The sequence below is a fragment of the Pseudorca crassidens genome, chromosome 4 (assembly GCF_039906515.1).
Source record: "Pseudorca crassidens isolate mPseCra1 chromosome 4, mPseCra1.hap1, whole genome shotgun sequence".
NCBI lineage: Eukaryota > Metazoa > Chordata > Mammalia > Artiodactyla > Delphinidae > Pseudorca > Pseudorca crassidens.
The window spans coordinates 110,445,317-110,464,428 of NC_090299.1; the positions used below are offsets into that span (position 1 = coordinate 110,445,317).

Here is a 19,112-nt window from a genome sequence, read left to right on the forward strand (position 1 = left end):
TCCTCCCTGACCCCCTTTCCTTTAGGACCTTAGTGTCTTGATCCAATGCTCATTTCTGTTTTCTCCTTAGAGTCTATCTCAAGTCCACACATGGTCATCATCTCCAGACTCTCATTTCTATCTGTCTACCTTCTGGACATTTGATCCACAGGAACAACATACTCAGAAACCTCCAAAGAAACCTCCCCCACCAGGTCCTTCCTTCCTTCTCCTGACTCTCTTGTCCATCCACTACTGATTTTTTCAATCAGCGTAATTCAGAACTGAGTACAGTTGACCCTTGAACAATGTGCATATGAACTACACAGGTCCACTTATATGCAGATATTTTCCACTAGTATATATTACAGTACTACATGGTCCATGGTTGGTTGAATCCAAGGATGCAGAGGATGGGGGTGGGGATACAGAGGGCCGACTATAAGTTATACTCAGATTAGCCCCTGCATTGTTCAAGGATCAACTGTAATTCAAAATTGAGTTACACCTGCTTCCTTCCCACCCCTATTCCATATTTTAATCATTGCCACATCTTGCAAAGTTAAAGTCCCTCTTATTCCCTTTGGATAAAATATTCTCTGGTCCTCCTTAGACATTAATTGCATTTTAAGTGTGCCTTTCCTCTGACATTGGACCTTGTCATGAGCATCTTGAGGGAAGGGTCTGACTCTGACTCAGTGCTCTATCTCCTGCAGCAACTTCCATAGTGCCTCACACCCAACTCACATGCCATAAATGTTGATCGAAGTGAACTTTTTTCTATTTTGGAGGTAAGGCAAGAGTAAAACATAAACTGATGGGAGGTCAGGTACAAGGCAGGAGTGGTGCTCATGTTTCCTTGTTGGCAGCAAGAACTGGCACTAGAACTGAGGAGAGAGGCTTGCTCTTACATCTGACACTGCCTCTCACCCACTCCTTCTTCCAGCTGTCTGTCTCCGTGGGTCCTACTGCAGCCTTCTCACCACATTTGTAAGTTTGTCAACACTGGGTGGAAATCACTGTCCTATAACGCTAAGGCCAATCTGTTGTAGTAGGTTTTGTTGCTGTTGATGATTGGTTTTTTCAGGATAAAACAATAGCCACAGACACTGAAAAAATGGGAAGTTTTGTTTGTCTGTTTTGTTTTGTTTTTGTACTAACTGAGAGCTAACCCTAAACCCTAACCCTAAAAAGAACACGTGATTTCTAAAGACCTCATGGGTGGGCTAGGACCAAAGTGATGATCAAAAGGGGAAGAGAGGAGACTTCTTTTTCTTCTGCCATTCATAAACATATGACATAACAACATTTTCTGGATTCCTGCTGCACTTGTCTCACAAGTAGAACCCTGTCAATTTTAAAAGTGGCATCAGAATTCAGTCTATACACACTTTAAGGACCCAGAGCTTCAGCACGGAATCATTCCCTTTTCACCTGATGAGGAACAGTTACAAGTGCTGATTATTTTAACAGCTTCCAAACACATGTAATGTGGTTTCATTAAGAACCTAATCGACTGATAGGACATTATTAAAAATCTCACTATGTGTCTAAAATTGTCTTTATAGGTCCATTATTTATCAGCTAAGGAGTCACTGCCCCATAAAACCAACATCCAAAGCCACTGCTTCAACAGTACACATTTACTTTAATATCTTCAAGCTTTTTCTCACTTTGCTCCAGAGATGTGAAATAAGTCACTTCACTGCCGTGTGCTTCCATCCATCGCGATTGTGCGTAATCCTCACTGATCCTTGAAGCAGAGCCTTTGTGATGTGGACATAACATCACATGGTGATGACCACATATAATTTCCTCCCAGCTGCAGGGTGACATATTAGAGGATATTGCCGCTGCTGAGTCAAAATATTAATTCTTTATGTATTTACATTTTTAGTATGTAGGCATGCTGTGCATATTTAGAAAACAAATGGAATCTTCTGCTTGCTTAAAAACAAGAAGTGCATTTATTTCAGCTCGAGTCGATACTCCATTTCCAGGCTCCCTTATAGTGTGTTCATTACTTTGTTTAAAGTACTGATTCACCAGGTTTGTTAGCAAGCAGGCACACACACAAACAACTGCAAGTCCATCTGCCCTTCCCCCTCCACATGTTTATTATATACCAGTCATCTGAAACAGACTACACCTAAATGTATCCTGGGTCCCTCTCCTCTCCTTGTCATCCTTAATAAGTCTTTTATTTAAAGACTCTTTACTATAATTGAAATAGTGACAAATAAGGATTTACTTACTGAGAAGCTATGGGAGGACTCTGAGAGACGGGCTTCAGAATAGGCTCTGTTTTTAAGCAATTAATGGATGCATGCTCACCATTTAGACATATTTGAGGTTAGCCTCCTTTTTTGATTACAGACAGGAAGGTCAGATGCAAATGCCTTCCTGCACAGATGGGGCTTTTATGATGGGCCGTTAATCCTTGCAGAGGCTGCTAGATTGGTGGGTTGGAAACTCAATTCCCCTATTTTAGTAACTGCGGTCCTGGTACAAATTAAGCAGTGACAGTATAAACTTCCTGTAGTGGATCCTGTGAACTCGTTCCAGACATCCATCACCTGTGGGGAGGAATGGGAGTGGAAGGTGGGGTGAGGACGATTACAGAAGAATTCACTCTGCGGTTTCTGAGAACCTTTCTGAGAGGCCTTTCTGAGAACACTGGCATTTTAAGGACACCGTTTCTGACAGTTGTGCTCCTACCAGTGCGGGTCCAACAAGGATCTGAATCAGGATTTGTCAGATGACACCACCTACCAAGAGGAGTTCAAGACTTGCTTCCCAATCAGCTTAATTCTTCGAAAATATGCCCCTAGATTTTACTGTGCGTCAAGTGACTGGTGTCGTAGCAGTTCCCTGGGACACATAGTCAGTCACCTCCTGCAGCGCCTGGAGATGGGCTCCTAACACCTCTTAACTATGTTTAGATTGTATAATTAATACATCTGGCTGGCCATGGGGAGATTTCTCTCTTCATTCTCTCAAACTGTACTGACAAGGCCGTTGTAAATTGCCACGCACACAGCCAAGTAGTGCCCTGTTCCTCTTGGCCTGGAGTGGATTTTGAGAACCAAGTGGTGCGGTCCAGGTGAAGCTTCTCATGGGCCTCCAAATTCCCCACAATTTCCTAGTATTTTGACTCCAATATTTTTTTTTTCTTTCATTTAGCAAATTGATAAGGGCTCCCTGCTAGGTACTACTGATTTTGCCAAATTCTACTTTGGTTTGAATCTTAAAGGCATTTTAGAAGCTGACAGTTTGTGGAAAGGTCTTCCCTGGTCGTGCCTGGAAGACAAACCACTGGTGTGTTGGTTTTCTTTCTCAGGGGACACCTGAGATCTCCGTCCCTGGTCACAGAAGCCTTCATATACTTACACTGTAGTATTCTTAGTTTTCCTAATATGCCTACTCTAGCATAATAAGCCTAAGGGGGAGGGGGACAGAAACATAGGGACCCCTCTCCTCGCCCCAGAAAAGTTCACATTGAAAGCTGCTGTGTGTCAGAGTTTTCTTGGATTGTTGGTTCTTTGCTGTGGTTTTAATGTCTTCTGCCATCACTAGTTACCTTTCATACAACAATTTCTCATTTAAACCGGTAGTAATAACACAGAGACTTCAGTAGATAGACTGGTATACACATAGAGAAACCCATTTCCAGTCGCCACGTGGATAAATCCGTACACTTTTTCATGACTTACAAGGTATTTCAAAATTAGCACAGCCAGGTCCTGAGTGGCTCTTCCGAATGTTCTTCAAGATGCAGCCATACTGGACTTTTTTCAGTTCCTTGAAGGCATCCCGTTCTGTTGCGCTTCTGGGTTTTTGCATGTTTTTCCTCTTCTTGGGACCTCTTCCAAGCTCTCTCACCCTGCCCATCTCCTCCAGCAGCTGACTCCCACTCAGTGTCTCTGTCTCAGCTTCCTCCAGGCAGCTTTACCTGCTTCCTGGGCCGAGTTGGTACCCCGTCAGAGACTTCCATGGTCCCTGGGCTTACCTGGTTTGCATTTTACAAAAGTTTGCAATAGTCTCAAGGCAGTCCCGTGTCTAAGCGTCTGCCTTACACTCTCTTGTTGCTCATCCCACTGTGCCACCGTCTCTGTTGCCTCATGACAAAGGACTCAGTTTGGAGACAACTTTCTTTAAGTCAAGAAGCCCAGCCCAAGTCCGCTTCACTGTTGGATTCTTGAATATTCCACTCAGCTACCTCCAACCTGTCCCACAGGAGGGGAGGGAAGAGGCAAATTGAATGGTCTCTCTGCTCCTTCTTCCTCTCCAGCTCGAAGGGTTTTTCTAGGCTGGGGTACAGAGGTGGAGAGTGTAGTGGTAGTATTGGTGGGGGAGGGCCTGGGTCTCCTAGCTCCAATTTCCACATTCAAGTTTGTTTTCTCTTCTATCTTTCACCTGTGCCCTGGGCTCTGTGAATTTGGTATCTGTGCTGGTCTGATTCTGCTAACTTTCTCTGGGAGCACACGGTGGCCTACACTCCCTGGTCTAATGCGGGATGGTTGCAGTGGATGAGGAAAGAACTCACGGGCGGATATCTCAAATTATTATGAGATTACACAGATTTCATACTTAAGTGTAATTATGTATCCAGGGTCCTTATCCCCACCATACTGAAAGCTCTGTGAGTACAGTAGACATTTGAACAGTTTTGTTGTTTGAAAGAAAGAGTTTTTAAATGCTCAGCCTCACTTACAGTAAAAGAAATCCAAACCAAAGCAACTATGTAACACCAATCTTCACCAACCAAATTAGCCAAGATCATTTTATTATTTTAAAATTTCCTTAAACAACAAGGTCTTACTGTATAGCACAGGGAACTATATTCATTATCCTGTGATAAATCACAGTGGAATAGAATATGAAAAAGAATGCATATATATGTATAACTGAGTCATTTGCTCTGCAACAGTAATTAACACAACACTGTAATTCAACTATACCTCAATAAAAAATAAATTAAAAAAAATTTCCTAGTGCAGGCAAAGTTACAATGAAACAGTCTCAAGAATGTATCTTGGATGTAACTTTTTTTAAAGTAAATTTATTTATTTATTTATTTATGTTTGGCTGTGTTGGGTCTTCGTTGCTGCACGCGGGCTTTCTCTAGTTGCTGCAAGCGGTGGCTACTCTTCATTGTGGTGTGTGGGCTTCTTAAGGCGGTGGCTTCTCTTGTTGCGGAGCATGGGCTCTAGGTGCACAGGCTTCAGTAGTTGTGGCTTGCGGGCTCTAGAGTGCAAGCTCAGTAGTTGTGGTGCATGGGCTTAGTTGCTTCGCAGCATGTGGGATCTTCCCGGACCAGGGCTCGAACCTATGTGTCCCCTGCATTGGCAGGCAGATTGTTAACCACTGCACCACCAGGGAAGCCTGACTTTGTCTTTTAGCAAATAATCTAAAATGCACAAGGGTCTTATCATGGCCTTCATTATAAAAGTGTGCAAATTGGAAGTAAATGATCAAGTATAAGAAAAATGGTAAATTTTTATTTGTTTATTCAATGCTGGAATATTATACAACCCTTAAAAATGATGTTTACGAAGAGTCCCTAATGACACGTGGAAATGCTGATGGTACTGAGTGAAAAAAAAGTTCTTATATGACAATATTTAATAAAATCTCATCTGTGTAAAAATCTACATATGGAAAGTTGTATAGAAAAAGAACTAAGAGAAAAATATCTGTTAATAGTTATTTATTCTAAAAGGCCCACATGGGGGGATTTTTATGTTCATTTATACTATGTAAAATTGTTTTTCATATTTTCTTCCATGGCTGACTTTGTAGTCAGAAAAATAAAACCGTAAGGTCCCTGTTTTGAGCCCCCTCTCTGCATAGAAGATCACAGTGGCCTCTGGGGCTGGAGCCTGAAGCTTGCCTACAGTTGGTGCCCAGGGGGACTGGCCACTTGTAGCCTGTCACAACTGAGCAGCCTGCCCTCGGGAACAATGCTTTTCTGATTGTATATCAGAACGCTGGGATTAATCCTCAAGCCCCATTGCTCTGATTTCTGGCTTCTTTCCCTGTACATCATAACTCATTTTGAGCTCTCCCAAGGAATTCTCTCCTGCAAAGAGATTTTGACTTCAAGCCTCTTAAGACAAAGGTGTTTCCTAGGTTTTAGGAATTTATTTTTCTTTTCTGGTTGGTTTAATAAAAATCAGTCAACCTTCAGATAGACTCCAGAGCAAGGTTTGAGAGCATATTGGTTTTGTGTGGTGTTCTGTTGGGGGCTTGTATAAGACAGAGTTGGGAAGAGAGGTTTGCAGGAATGTATTAACACAGGACCCACTCAGACTGTTGTTTCGGGGTCTATTCACAGGATTGGGTGTTCAGTATGAGTTTCTAAGCCATGGATAAATGAATAAGGAAGAAATACAGGTAGCGAACAAAAAGAGTTGAACTTTGCAGACTCAAGTAGTTACAGTCTCACGTGTAATGTGAAACTGTAAACTAACTCGGATTAATGTGATGCTTTGGGCAACCTGCGGTTGACTGTTTTCTATTTTCAGGTGTCATCTATTGATTTCTCCTTGCCTCTGGGTACTCGCTCCATCGTGCCGTGTGGTACGTCTGGTGATTGATCTGATGCCTCTTTTAAGGCTTAATATGGAGCCATGGAGAGAGTCAGAGGCCTTGAGTGATCATGGAGCCTCTACAACTCCCTCTTTTGTTTTTTTATTGAAGTATAATTGACCTACAACACTATGGTAGTTTCTGGTACACAACATGGTGATTTGATATTTCTATACATTACAAAATGGTCACCATGATAAGTCTAGTTACCATCTGTCACCATACAAAGTTGTTATACTATTATTGTCTGTATACCCATGCTGTAGGTTTCATCCCCATGACTTATTTATTTATTTGTTTATTCATTTATTTATTTTTAACATCTTTATTGGGGTATAATTGCTTTACAATGGTGTGTTAGTTTCTGCTTTATAACAAAGTGAATCAGTTATACATATACATATGTTCCCATATCTCTTCCCTCTTGCGTCTCCCTCCCTCCCACCCTCCCTATCCCACCCCTCCAGGTGGTCACAAAGCACCGAGCTGATCTCCCTGTGCTATGCGGCTGCTTCCCACTAGCTATCTATTTTACGTTTGGTAGTGTATATATGTCCATGCCTCTCTCTCGCTTTGTCACAGCTTACCCTTCCCCTTCCCCGTATCCTCAAGCCCATTCTCTAGTAGATCTGTGTCTTTATTCCTGTCTTACCCCTAGGTTCTTCATGACATTTTTTTTCCTTAAATTCCATATATATGTGTTAGCATACGGTATTTATCTTTCTCTTTCCGACTTACTTCACTCTGTATGACAGACTCCAGGTCCATCCACCTCATTACAAATAGCTCAATTTCATTTCTTTTTATGGCTGAGTAATATTCCATTGTATATATGTGCCACATCTTCTTTATCCATTCATCCGATGATGGACACTTCGGTTGTTTCCATCTCCTGGCTATTGTAAATAGAGCTGCAATGAACATTTTGGTACATGACTCTTTTTGAATTATAGTTTTCTCAGGATATATGCCCAGTAGTGGGATTGCTGGGTCATATGGTAGTTCTATTTGTAGTTTTTTAAGGAACCTCCATACTGTTCTCCATAATGGCTGTACCAATTCACATTCCCACCAGCAGTGCAAGAGTGTTCCCTTTTCTCCACACCCTCTCCAGCATTTATTGTTTGTAGATTTTTTGATGATGGCCATTCTGACTGGTGTGAGATGGTATCTCATTGTAGTTTTGATTTGCATTTCTCTAATGGTTAATGATGTTGAGCATTCTTTCATGTGTTTGTTGTCAATCTGTATATCTTCTTTGGAGAAGTGTCTGTTTAGGTCTTCTGCCCATTTTTGGATTGGGTTGTTTGTTTTTTTGTTATTGAGCTGCATGAGCTGCTTATAAATTTTGGAGATTACTCCTTTGTCAGTTGCTTCATTTGCAAATATTTTCTCCCACTCTGAGGGTTGTCTTTTGGTCTTGTTTATGGTTTCCTTTGCTGTGCTAAAGCTTTTAAGTTTCATTAGGTCCCATTTGTTTATTTTTGTTTTTATTTCCATTTCTCTAGGAGGTGGGTCAAAAAGTATGTTGCTGTGATTTATGTCATAGAGCGTTCTGCCTATGTTTATTTTGTCACTGGAAGTTTGTACCTCTAATTCTCCCTCACTTATTTCACTCATCCCACCCACCCTCTCCCTTCTGGCACCTGTCTGTCTGTTCTTTCCATCTATGACTCTGTTTCTGTTTTATGTTTGTTCATTTGTTTTTCTTTTTAGATTCCACATCTAAGTGAAATCATATGGCATTTGCCTTTCTAACTTATTTCACTTAGCATAATACCCTCAAAGTCCATCCCTGTTGCTGCAAATGGCAACATTTCATTCTTTCTATGGCTGAGTAATATTCCATTGGATATTTATGCCACATCTTCTTTATCCATTCATCTACTGATGGACATTTAGGTTGCTTTCATATCTCAGCTTTTATAAATAATGCTGCAGTGAAGATAAGAGTGTATATGTCTTTTCAATTTAGTGTTTTTGTTTTCTTCAGAAAAATACCCAGAAGTGGAATCGCTGGATCGTGTGGTATTTCTGTTTTTAAGTTTTTGAGAAACCTCCATACTGTTTTCCACAGTGGCTGTACCAGTTCCCATTCTCTCTCTCTGTAACCCTTGAGCCCTTTCCACTGGCTTTTGGTAGCTGTATACCAAAATGTTGCAAACAGCCATGTCTGGTTTAAGACCTCCAGAGAATGAGTTAAGAGGATAGAAGAAGTTAAGGGTTGTAAGGAATTTCTACACTTATCAGGCAGTCAGAGGCAGAGAATGACCGAGAGGCGCACCAGGATAAAGCATGCTAAGAGGGGAAAGAAGGTCAAAGAAGGGGGTGATCCGAAGTGTCATGTGTTGCACACCTTTCAGGTGGGTTAGGAATTAGAGGAGGCCATTACGTTTGGTCATTAGAAGGTGGTCAGAGACCTCTTCAAGAGCAATACAACAGTTGAATTGTGGAGGTTGAAGGCAGATTACAGTGAAGTGAGAAGTTAGGGAGGCAAGGAAGTTGGGTGGTGAAGGAAAGAAAAGAGATGCGGAGGTTGTTGAGAAAAACTTTGCGGGGAGTAGGTAATGCGGAGCATGTTTGGAGGTTGAGGTCGAGGAGAATGAAGAGAGATGGGGGCAAAAGATGCACTAATGTTGCCATAATGTTCAAATAATGTTGAAAATCGGATTAAAAAATGGGGGTGGAGGAATTAGCCATTTCATCCTGTGAGGGGAGATGAAATGAAATAAAGGGTTTGGCAGGAAAGAATCAAAGGTGTTCATGCTTGATGGGCTGAGTCAAGTAGAAGGTGAAATAACCGGGTAGGATGTGGAAGGGTGGGCAGCGTGGGCTGGTGACCAGGGAAGAGGAGCAAGGGCTTCAAAGCTGCTGCCATGAGAGCGGGAAGGAACATCCATAAACCAGCTCTAGGTGCCTTCAGAAGTAATTAATATACATCACACGCTTCATTTAAACAGCTCCTAGAGATCCCCATGATCGGACAAATCCATGAATATTTATTTATTGTACCCACACAATATTCCAGAGATCTGCTTACTTTCTCTTCAAAGCATCCCCTTGGTGATTATTCTTTTTCATTCCTCTAATTGTACACTAGAGAAAGCCTCAGTTAGCTGCAACCAGTTTTTAGACCCCTGCACACCTGCGGATCTTGTTGACGCCTGCCGGAGCCCCACACTCTCTGTAAGCAGTGGCTTTAAAGAGGAAGAGGCCAAGACTTTTCAAATAATGGAGACTTGCATCAGTCATGTTTCCTGGGTTTTCAGTTCTAACCTGTACCCACTCATTAAGGTAATCGTAAAACGGAGTTACCTCCACCTGCCCCAGGAACTTTCAAAGTGCTCCTGGCACTGTGAGGAAAGCACAGGAAAAGGAAAACAAAAAGGTTGGCATTGTGTGGAAACCGTACACTAAGTCAGGGGGAAATAGCCTCCTTATCAGATTTCTCTCAATACAGCCATCATTTCCTTTATAATTTACTGAAGGGCTATAATGGGGATTAATTTGCCTCTTCGGATATCAAGAACTGTTTCTAATATTGGCAAAAGGCGGCCTGTAATTTGAAACTCCTGAAGTTCAGAGAAAGGTCGGGGCCTGTTCACTTGTGTGCTGCTAAAAGAGGATTTTTGCGGAGGACACTCTGGGTTCAACTTCTGGAATGACTAGAGGTCTCAAAGGCTTCTCATGCGGACGAGTGGGCGCTGGGTATGGGACTGAGATCTCTTCTTTGGCAAAGAACACGTCTCAGGTGATCAGCAATTAAGAAAGTGTATCACTGAGGGTATGGAGAGAAAGACCTGTTTTAACAGATTTCAAGGACAGGTAATCTGTTTTATTGACAAGGATTTTTTTAGTCTAAGTATTGCTAGAAATCACTATCTACAAGACTGGGATGAAACAAGACCTATGTGGCCGCTGAATGGTGTTTTAGCAAGTGCAAACAGTGCTTTGAATCCTACAGGGGAAGATGGACAGGACCTATAACCAGAAGTCTCTTCTCTTTTCCTAGGTCTTTACTCCTTTTTCATTTTGGGGGGTAATTCAGGATTTGTGGCTTTTCTTCCACCTTTGGGATGGAGGATGGTAAATGGGATTTGAAGCATTATTACCACTTAAGGTAGGACAGAGGGCTTTTCACCTATATGGGGAGCTGAATACAACCAAGTTCTTTAATTAAAGGATGACTCTTACACGGGTGAGAACAAGAGACAGTGCTGGCCATCCCAGATAATTTGCCCTATAGATTTAATCACAACTGATACAACAGCTTCTGTGAACTGTGTATCAGGTCATGAAAATGACTTTCCAACTCAGCTCTTTGTAACTTTACCTCTAGTTAAAGACTAAACTTTCCCCCCAATTCTATTATCAACCAACCTTAATTCCCCCCTCTACCAATGCCTGAGGCTGGTTTGCTGACTCTGGAAGGCCACACTGGGGAGATGAGCTTCGTGGGGCCTCTGAGCACAGCTTAGGAGCTCTGTGAACGACGGGCACACGGTACCCGAGTTCTGGGAGCTCTCGGGGGATATGCTGATATGATGAACTGTTTCTGTTATCTGATAGTTCTTTCTATACCCCCTGGCAAGTATCTATCACATGCTGCCCTAGGACCTGAAGGTTGTTCAGTCGGAAAGGGATGAAAACTCAGTTGCTGTGCTGGGCCTGGCCATTTGCTAAAAACCTCAAACACGCAGTCTGTACAGGTCCCAAGCTTCTGCTTTACTGATGTATACTGCCTTTGCGCTACTCTCCAGCCATCTGTGCTGCAACAGTGGTCATTGCAGTCCCTTTTACCCTTTGGTGTAGAAATGAGACGCTGTGTTCATAGCATCCGTGCCTTCTCTGTGCTCCCATGTGCTCTCCAGACTGCCATCCTCTGTGCCAGCACTGCGCAGCTGCCCTCGACAACACCGGGAGCGTCTGCCTGAGGTGTCAGAATGCCCGGTACCTGCTGCTAGAAGATCGCTGTGTTCCCGATTGCCCTTCTGGATACTTCGCAGAGAGAGGAGCTTGTAAAAGTGAGTAAGTGCTGGACACAGGAGCTGCCGTGCCCCATGAGCTTCTCTTGGGCAATAGCTGAGAAGGCTGGAACTTCCCGAGAGAGAGAGAGAGAGAGAGAGAGAGAGAGAGAGAGAGAGAGAGAGAGAGAGGCAGGAAGCACACTGTAGGGCAATAAACCAGACCAGCTAATGCTCTCTGGGCTGGGGCTTTTATTAACGGCTCTTGGGATGCTGCTTTGGAGGGGAATTTGGCTTCATAGGTTCTCTTTATGTCTCTTCCGTCTGCAGAATGTCACTACTCCTGCAGAACCTGCCGGGGCAGAGGACCCTTCTCCTGCTCCTCATGTGACACCGACCTCGTTCTGTCCCATCTTGGCACCTGCAGCACTGCCTGCTTCCCAGGGCACTATCTCGATGACAACCACACTTGTCAGCGTAAGTTTTTTTTTTTTTTTGCTCTGCTGGGGCCTCTCCCGTTGCGGAGCACAGGCTCTGGACGCGCAGGCTCAGGGGCCATGGCTCACGGGCCCAGCCGCTCCGCGGCATGTGGGATCTTCCCGGACCGGGGCACGAACCCGTGTCCCCCGCATCGGCAGGCGGACTCTCAACCACTGCACCACTAGGGAAGCCCATTGTCAGCGTAAGTTTTAAAAAATGAACTTTCTCTCCTTTCCTGCTCTTCTGGAGTCATTGAAGGAAACAGGGATTTTTTGCTTCCATATTTTCACCCGGTAGGCTTTATTTTTAGAAAAGAAAGAAAATGAATCTACAAAGCATATGGATGCCATTAGCAGATTATAACTCAGATATGGGCCTAATTGGAAGTGCTGGACTAGGGATCTCCTCTGCAAGAGAGGAGCTGTGTGTTCTTGGGTCAGTCATTTAACCTCTCTGTTCTCTAGTTATCTCATTAAAATCATAAAATTGTTAGTCTAGTTTATTCCTGTGGTTTCTCTCAGTGATCCAGTTCCAAGATCCTAAGCAGAGAGTGGAGCTCATTCTAGTATAAAGGCCTGAACCTCAGCACTTCTCTGGGTTTAATTTGTTTTTGACATGTATTTGTTAAATACTGACAGTATGCAAGGCTTGATATGCTACAAAGGATTCAGTTTCTGCCCAAACAGTAGTTTATTTTGTCTTGAATGAAAGTTACTTGTATAGATGTCTTAGTTCTCAAATAAGTTAAAATATGATTAATTACCTGAGTCATGCACAAACAGAGTTAGGATAAATTAGGGCAAGGGCAAATCTGGATGGAAAAAAAATTAGGAAGTGATTCACAGATGAAGGAACAGTTTTGAAATAGGCTGAGGCAGCTTACTTTATTTCAATCAGTAAAGTGTCAGTTGCCAAAAAACTGTGGTATACTTTTCTCATTTTGAAAATGACAGTTAACAAATACAGTACTGATATTTCAGTTTTCTGTCCTAGGAAGTACCATGTTGAAGGAATTATAGAGTAATGGTTAGGAGCGTGGGCTCTAGAATAAGGTAACTAAAGTTCAAATCCTAACTGCCACTTAACTAGCTTTGTGACCTTGAGCAGGTGAATTAACCACTAGGCCTCAGTTTCCTTTTTCTATAAAAGGGAGATTATAATAGTGCCTACCTCTAATGTTATTGCACTTAGCACAGACCCTAGCAGAGAATAAGCTCTCAGTATAGCTACTGTTGTTATCATCATCGTCATGTGAAATGAGAGGCAAATCGAGCAGTAAAAGATATTTATGTTTTATAGATACAAAGGTAGGTATTACTGTTAGTTGATGGAGATTCTTGCAAGGATTTGCATTTGAAATGAAGTTATATGGAACCCACCATTTTGCATCATCTGTTGAGATACCAGAGATAAAAATCCCTTTTGGATCCATGAAAAGAGTTTTTTGGTTTTTTTTTTTTTTTTTACTTTTGTAACAAAAACTTTGCTTGGTATATATCAACTGTCTGCCGGAATCTGTAGATTCTGTAACACAAGAGACACGAATGAAACACTTGCATATTCTATTCAAGAGCAAAAGAGTGTTGGTGTAGAAGTAGTGACTTAGATATTTGAGGCTCTTCACTGCAGTGGAATCACAGAAATAAAAGTTCAAAAGAAGAAAACAGAATCCCTTATATGGCTTATAGGTGGCAAAAAATACGTTGCATTGAAGTATTTCTCTTCTGGGAAGCTTCTGCTCTGCACAAATGCATTTGCTATGCTACCATGTAAATAAGATTTTATAGACTATTTCAGTTAAATTAAGCATCTTCTAACTTTAGTCCTTTGCTAAAGCTTAGGTTTCCTTCATCCAAAGACTGAGTAAGATAAGGTATGCCCCTAAGTTGGGCTATTTGAGTTTCTAATACATTAAAAAAATTCACAATGTTCCTTTCTACTGCTCATCATTATAGACAATTATAGGCCTGACAATTTTAGGAATTGTGCAGTAAAGGGCTTTTAAGGGAATATAAGCAACATTAAGGGGAGGCATTAATAACCATATTATAGAAGAAAGTAAGAGCTTCAGAGCTGTCTAGATTCTGATTACAGGAACCTTTAGAAATTGCGTACTGAGCTCTAAAATTTCAGGATAACCAGTTGAGAAGAAACTTTCAAGAAGAGATGATAAATGAGGTTCTCAGTACTTGAAACCATAGTGCCCTAGAGTAGGAGGAAGACTCCAGCGCACCTGAGCCAACCTTGCACCCAGGGCAGAGATTCTCTCTCACCCCCTCACAGGCTGCTACAGATGAGGAAGGAAGCCAGGTGCATCGGTGGGGATGAGGGCTGTTTCTCATCAGCCCTAGAGCCTCCTTCTGGAGCAGTGTAGAATGGCTCCTCCCTCATTCACACGATTCCCTTCCGAAGTCTGACATTAGCTTGGACTTCTCTGTTCTGAGCAGGACTGGAGTCAGTGGAGTATTGAGCAGAAAGGGGGGACCGTCTCAGAGGTCAGGAGGGAGACGGGGCATCATAGGCTGTGAGGTTCCCTCCTCCTCAATGAACGATATTTAAAGTATCAATACATCTCTGCTTCCCTCACTGCTTTCTGGTCCCCTCGGCCCCTTCTTCACTGTCCTCTTAGCTCTTTCCATGGGGTCACTGACCTCGGAGAGCTGCACCTGCTATTCCAGACGTTGTCACACCAACGTGACTGTAGTAAGACTAATACCCTCTGGTCTGAATATTGTAAGAGGGAGAAAAGGTTCCTCACCCACCCTCCTCTGAATGGGGAAGCTAGAACCCAAGGGGTTTGGTTATGTGCAGAACTACTTTGAGTGAGACAAGGTCACTTGGGGATTGCCTTGGAGACGGCTGAGGGGTTCGATTAAAGAGGAAGAAGCGTTCGAAGAGAAATGATGGAAGCCCCCTGCTTCTTAGTGTGACACCACTGCATCCCTCCAAATCCTCCATATAGTCTTTTAACATTTCCAAATGCTCGGCGGGACCCCATTTCTTTTGGGAGTCAGTGAAGGAGCTGAGTTATGCTTTGGGAATGAGACTTCATGGAAGGATTCAAGACCACGGAGGCAGACAGAAGCTTGAGGAAGTAAACTACAAGAAACTCTCAGCTGTCAGTACAGGGGCCTTGTTTTGCAGCTCCATGTCCAGCAGGGCGTCCAGCTGACATTGAGGTTACATGAAGGCTCTTCAGTTTAAGATTGTGTTAGTTTCTTTAGTAACCATGTCAACTTTTAGTAAGCTTTCAATCAATTAAGATTCTTAGATCATTTTTTATAATAATGCTTTCTAAACAGGCCTTCTGTCCCCTCTGTTTGTACAATTGGTTATAGAACATAAATGCAAGACTTTACTTACAGTTTAGCTTATTTCGTCTGATTAGTTTATTGATACAATGGGCCAAAATAAGTTTAAGTTTTTCTTTCAGCTGGTGAAACTTAACTCTGCGTGTATCCTATGTAAGTGTATGTGTCATATTTAAATATCATTAGCATAATTTCTTTGTTTTCATTAAAGTAATTAATAAAAATATTGGCCAACTAAGAAATTAAGACTTCATCATGATACTCTACTAAAGACATTCATTTCCAATTACAAAGATTTACTGACAACTTTCTGAGTATGTATTTCAACCATCTTCAAATCCACTTACAGCTGGTAGACCCCACTTCATTTTTGTATTCACAAGTTTATATTTAGGGTTTTTTCAAACCCTTTGGCAAAATTAAGATACAACATGTGTAGAAATCCTACCTCCCCAAAGGATAAAAGTTTAGTCTCATATAAGTTTCCAATAAAAATATTTTTTCTAATATTTTCAAACTGTTTGAAAATCCAGTCTAGAATTTTCCTAGGACCTTTAATTACAAGTCTACATATTCTAACAAATATTTTATACCAATGGCTTTTCTTTTAGGTGAAACAAAAGGAATTTCTTTTTATTTTAGAGGGAGGTCATTTTTCTGCACTGTGCCACACACTTTGATATCCTTTAGCACTAAAACTCACATGATCACTCTCTAGACTTTTCCTCTGACACATGCTGAGAGAAAATTTTAGAGGGAGGCAGAGATGCTAGTGCTTGAGTATATATAATTACAAAATCTGGCTTCTTTCACTTATGTTGCAAGTATTTATTGAACACCAACAAAATTACAGATAACCAGCTAGGTGCTGGGGACTATTGCAAGGAACAACAGAAACCTCGTCTTCACTTTCATGAACCTTACGGCTGTAAAGGATACAGGTGGTAAATAATCGCTGAAATTGAACATTTTTATGTATGGCATGAATGAAAGGTATAAGAACAGTACCTGGGAGACCTGTTCTAGACTGGAGAGTCAGGGAAGTCCTTCTTGAAGAAGAGGCTGAAGAATGAATAAGAGTTAAAGACAAGAGACTTGGAGATTATATTGAGAGGATTCCAATATGTGTATTATGATTTCTAGGTAGAAAGAATGGAGGGAATGATGGAGAAGCAATATTTACAGAAATGATGGCTGGAATTTTTCCAGGCCTGAAGAAAGATATGAGCTCATAGATGAAAGGGTCCTCTGACACCTGAGAAGTATGAATTAAAAAATCACTCTTACAGATATATGGAAAATAGAATGCAAGGGACTCAAACCAATTAGGAGGCTATGATAGTGGTCTAGGAGGAGATGATGATGGCTTGGACATATTGGCATCTGTGGATATGGAGAAAAGCAAAAAGTTCTGAGAATTATATAGGAGAGTTCAAACAAATAAGATCCAGTAAGTCATTGAATTAGGAGTGAGAGAAAGGGAGGTGCCAGGAGAGACTCTAAGGTTTCTAGCATGAACAACTGAGTCAATGGAGAAATGCTAGCTGTTGAATTAGGCAGAAATGGAAGCATGACCGGATTTGGAGATCATCCCTGAATGCCTAAATTAAGTGACTGCTAAGAATTACAACTGAGTAAGTCAGTAAGCCAGGTCACCTTAAAGTCCTTCGTATCTTAAAATATGGGATTTCCTGAGCTCCAAAATAAGTTGCTGCCTAATTTTAATCTTGGTATCAGACAAAAATCTGAATCTACATCATAAACTGTAGGGGCCCTGATTCCTTAAGAAGCAAGGTTCCAAGAACACTCAGGACTATTATTCCAGAGATCTTGAAATAAGTATAAATTAATCCTGTTGCTGAGTCGCAGGGCAGTTTGGATGTGGGGTTTCTGTTCTTGGGTTTATAATTTATCTTCTCTGGAAAATAAAATTACCCTCTTTGATTTCGGAAAACAAGATTAACATTTTCTGTTTCTGTTGATCGCAGGGTAGGGTTCTGAGCCGTGATTAAAAAATAGGTTGGAGGGAGGCTCTGTTGCTTTGCAGCATCTGTCTAGGTTTGACCAGTGCTTCAGTATTTGCAATTGTAATCATCTGGTCATTTTCTTTTCCTATCTGCTCAGCATGCGACCCACATTGTGGAAGCTGTGATTCACAGGCCAGCTGTACCTCCTGCCGAGATCCAAACAAGGTCCTGCTCTTTGGAGACTGTCAGCATGAGAGCTGTGCCCCACAGTACTATCTTGACTTCTCCACCAAGACATGCAAAGGTAAAGCTTTTCCAGAACTGCACGAGTCTTCTACTTGTCGATGCCCCTTTACTAGAGAAGTCTGCTCCCACATTGGGAAAATACTGTCATCAGATGTTTAGACTTTCTCTGATGAAAAGTCATTATGTATGTATGTATGTATTAAGCAAATCTTTTTCTCTGTCTACCATGTACTAGATATTATGCCAGGTCTTAGTAACTAGACCAGAGATGGCAAACTGGAAACCCTCAGGTTGTATTTAATCCAAGACAGGGGTCTGTGGTTTTGTTTTTTGTTTTTTGTTTTTTTTGATCCACTGAATTTAACAGCGTTTTAAAATTTTTAATTCTTTGCCTTTTAAACATCAGAAGACTTCACATACAAAAATTGAGATTTTTCAGTCTCTTTTGAAAAAGTCAGAAGGTTTGGCAGTACTGGGTTTGCATTCCCACAGTGCAGCAGTAGGTTGATGAGTAGCTGTCGTCTCTGTTGGGTTGAACATGATCTCCTAAGGATGCCACAGTGCCCACCATTCCCTGTCCTATCACACCAGCACTATTTCAAAGATTTACATCGCCTTCCTGGGCCCTGTAGGCATTTGCATTTACAGCTCTAGACTGCCAGACGCTAAGCTTAATGAGGACAGGCGTTGTGTCTGATTTGTTCATCTCTTGCTTAACGTACTTTAATGAGTGAAGACACAGCCCCTGTCCTCCGGGAGTTTATAAGCAAGCATTGTCAAAAACCGAGTACTACCTTTTACCTTGTTTTCCAGTGTTTAACATTATTGGAGCCTATGCTCTTCAAATGGCAGGACCCAGCAAGCGGAAAGACAGAATTAAAGGATGGATTTCCCTTGCTTCTGTTCCATTTCCCTTCTCCATTCCTCCATTCCACATTCCCCACCCACCCACCCACCCCTCCGACCTTTCCAATTCTGCCAGAGAAGCTAGGGCTCAGAGATGGAGGTCAGACATCTGTCAAGTAAAATTGGGGTGCTTTAAGGTTTTGCAAAATTACTTACATTCCATTCCGAGAAATTGTACTTGGTTGTTAACTGAGGCGGTCTGCTGTGCTCAAGACCACAGAACCTTTTCTAGTTTTTCCCTTCTAACCAGTGGTTGTCAGTCTGTGGTGAAAAACAAGATTATCACAAATCCTCCCTGTTGTAAATGATTTCATAACTATGCTGGCAGTTTTCAAGGCTCTGTTTTAGTCATTTTCCCTCAGGACTGATTCAGTCAAATAAATGAGTGAGATTAACTTTATAAATCTTCTTGGAAGCACGTGTACCGTCGTGCACAGTTACCTGCTTCTTTGGGACTTAGAAATACTGCATCAAAGAAGAGAGAAAGGTGACTAATGAGAGGTTTCCCCAGCTTCTTAGAGGAGAGGGACGGTGGGGTGAGGCAGCGCCGAGTGGAGATACGTTCTCCAAGGAAACCAGTTCAGCAGCAAACATTTATTAAACTGCTGTGTGCCACGCACTGTGCTGAGTTCCTTAAATTCATTATTCCATTTAATCTTCACAGTAGC

The 19,112-nt window shown here is 41.9% G+C and overlaps 1 protein-coding gene across 2 annotated transcripts in view; it reads left to right on the forward strand.

Moving 5' to 3' along the window:
• Window positions 1–19,112, forward strand: part of FRAS1 (Fraser extracellular matrix complex subunit 1) — a 464,864-nt gene that overhangs the window by 281,323 nt on the left and 164,429 nt on the right. For both annotated transcript variants that reach the window (XM_067736345.1, XM_067736344.1), the window contains exons 21-23: window positions 11,442–11,594; window positions 11,865–12,011; window positions 17,450–17,596. In XM_067736345.1, the coding sequence (XP_067592446.1) occupies window positions 11,442–11,594; window positions 11,865–12,011; window positions 17,450–17,596 (447 nt within the window). The remainder of the gene's footprint in view (window positions 1–11,441; window positions 11,595–11,864; window positions 12,012–17,449; window positions 17,597–19,112) is intronic.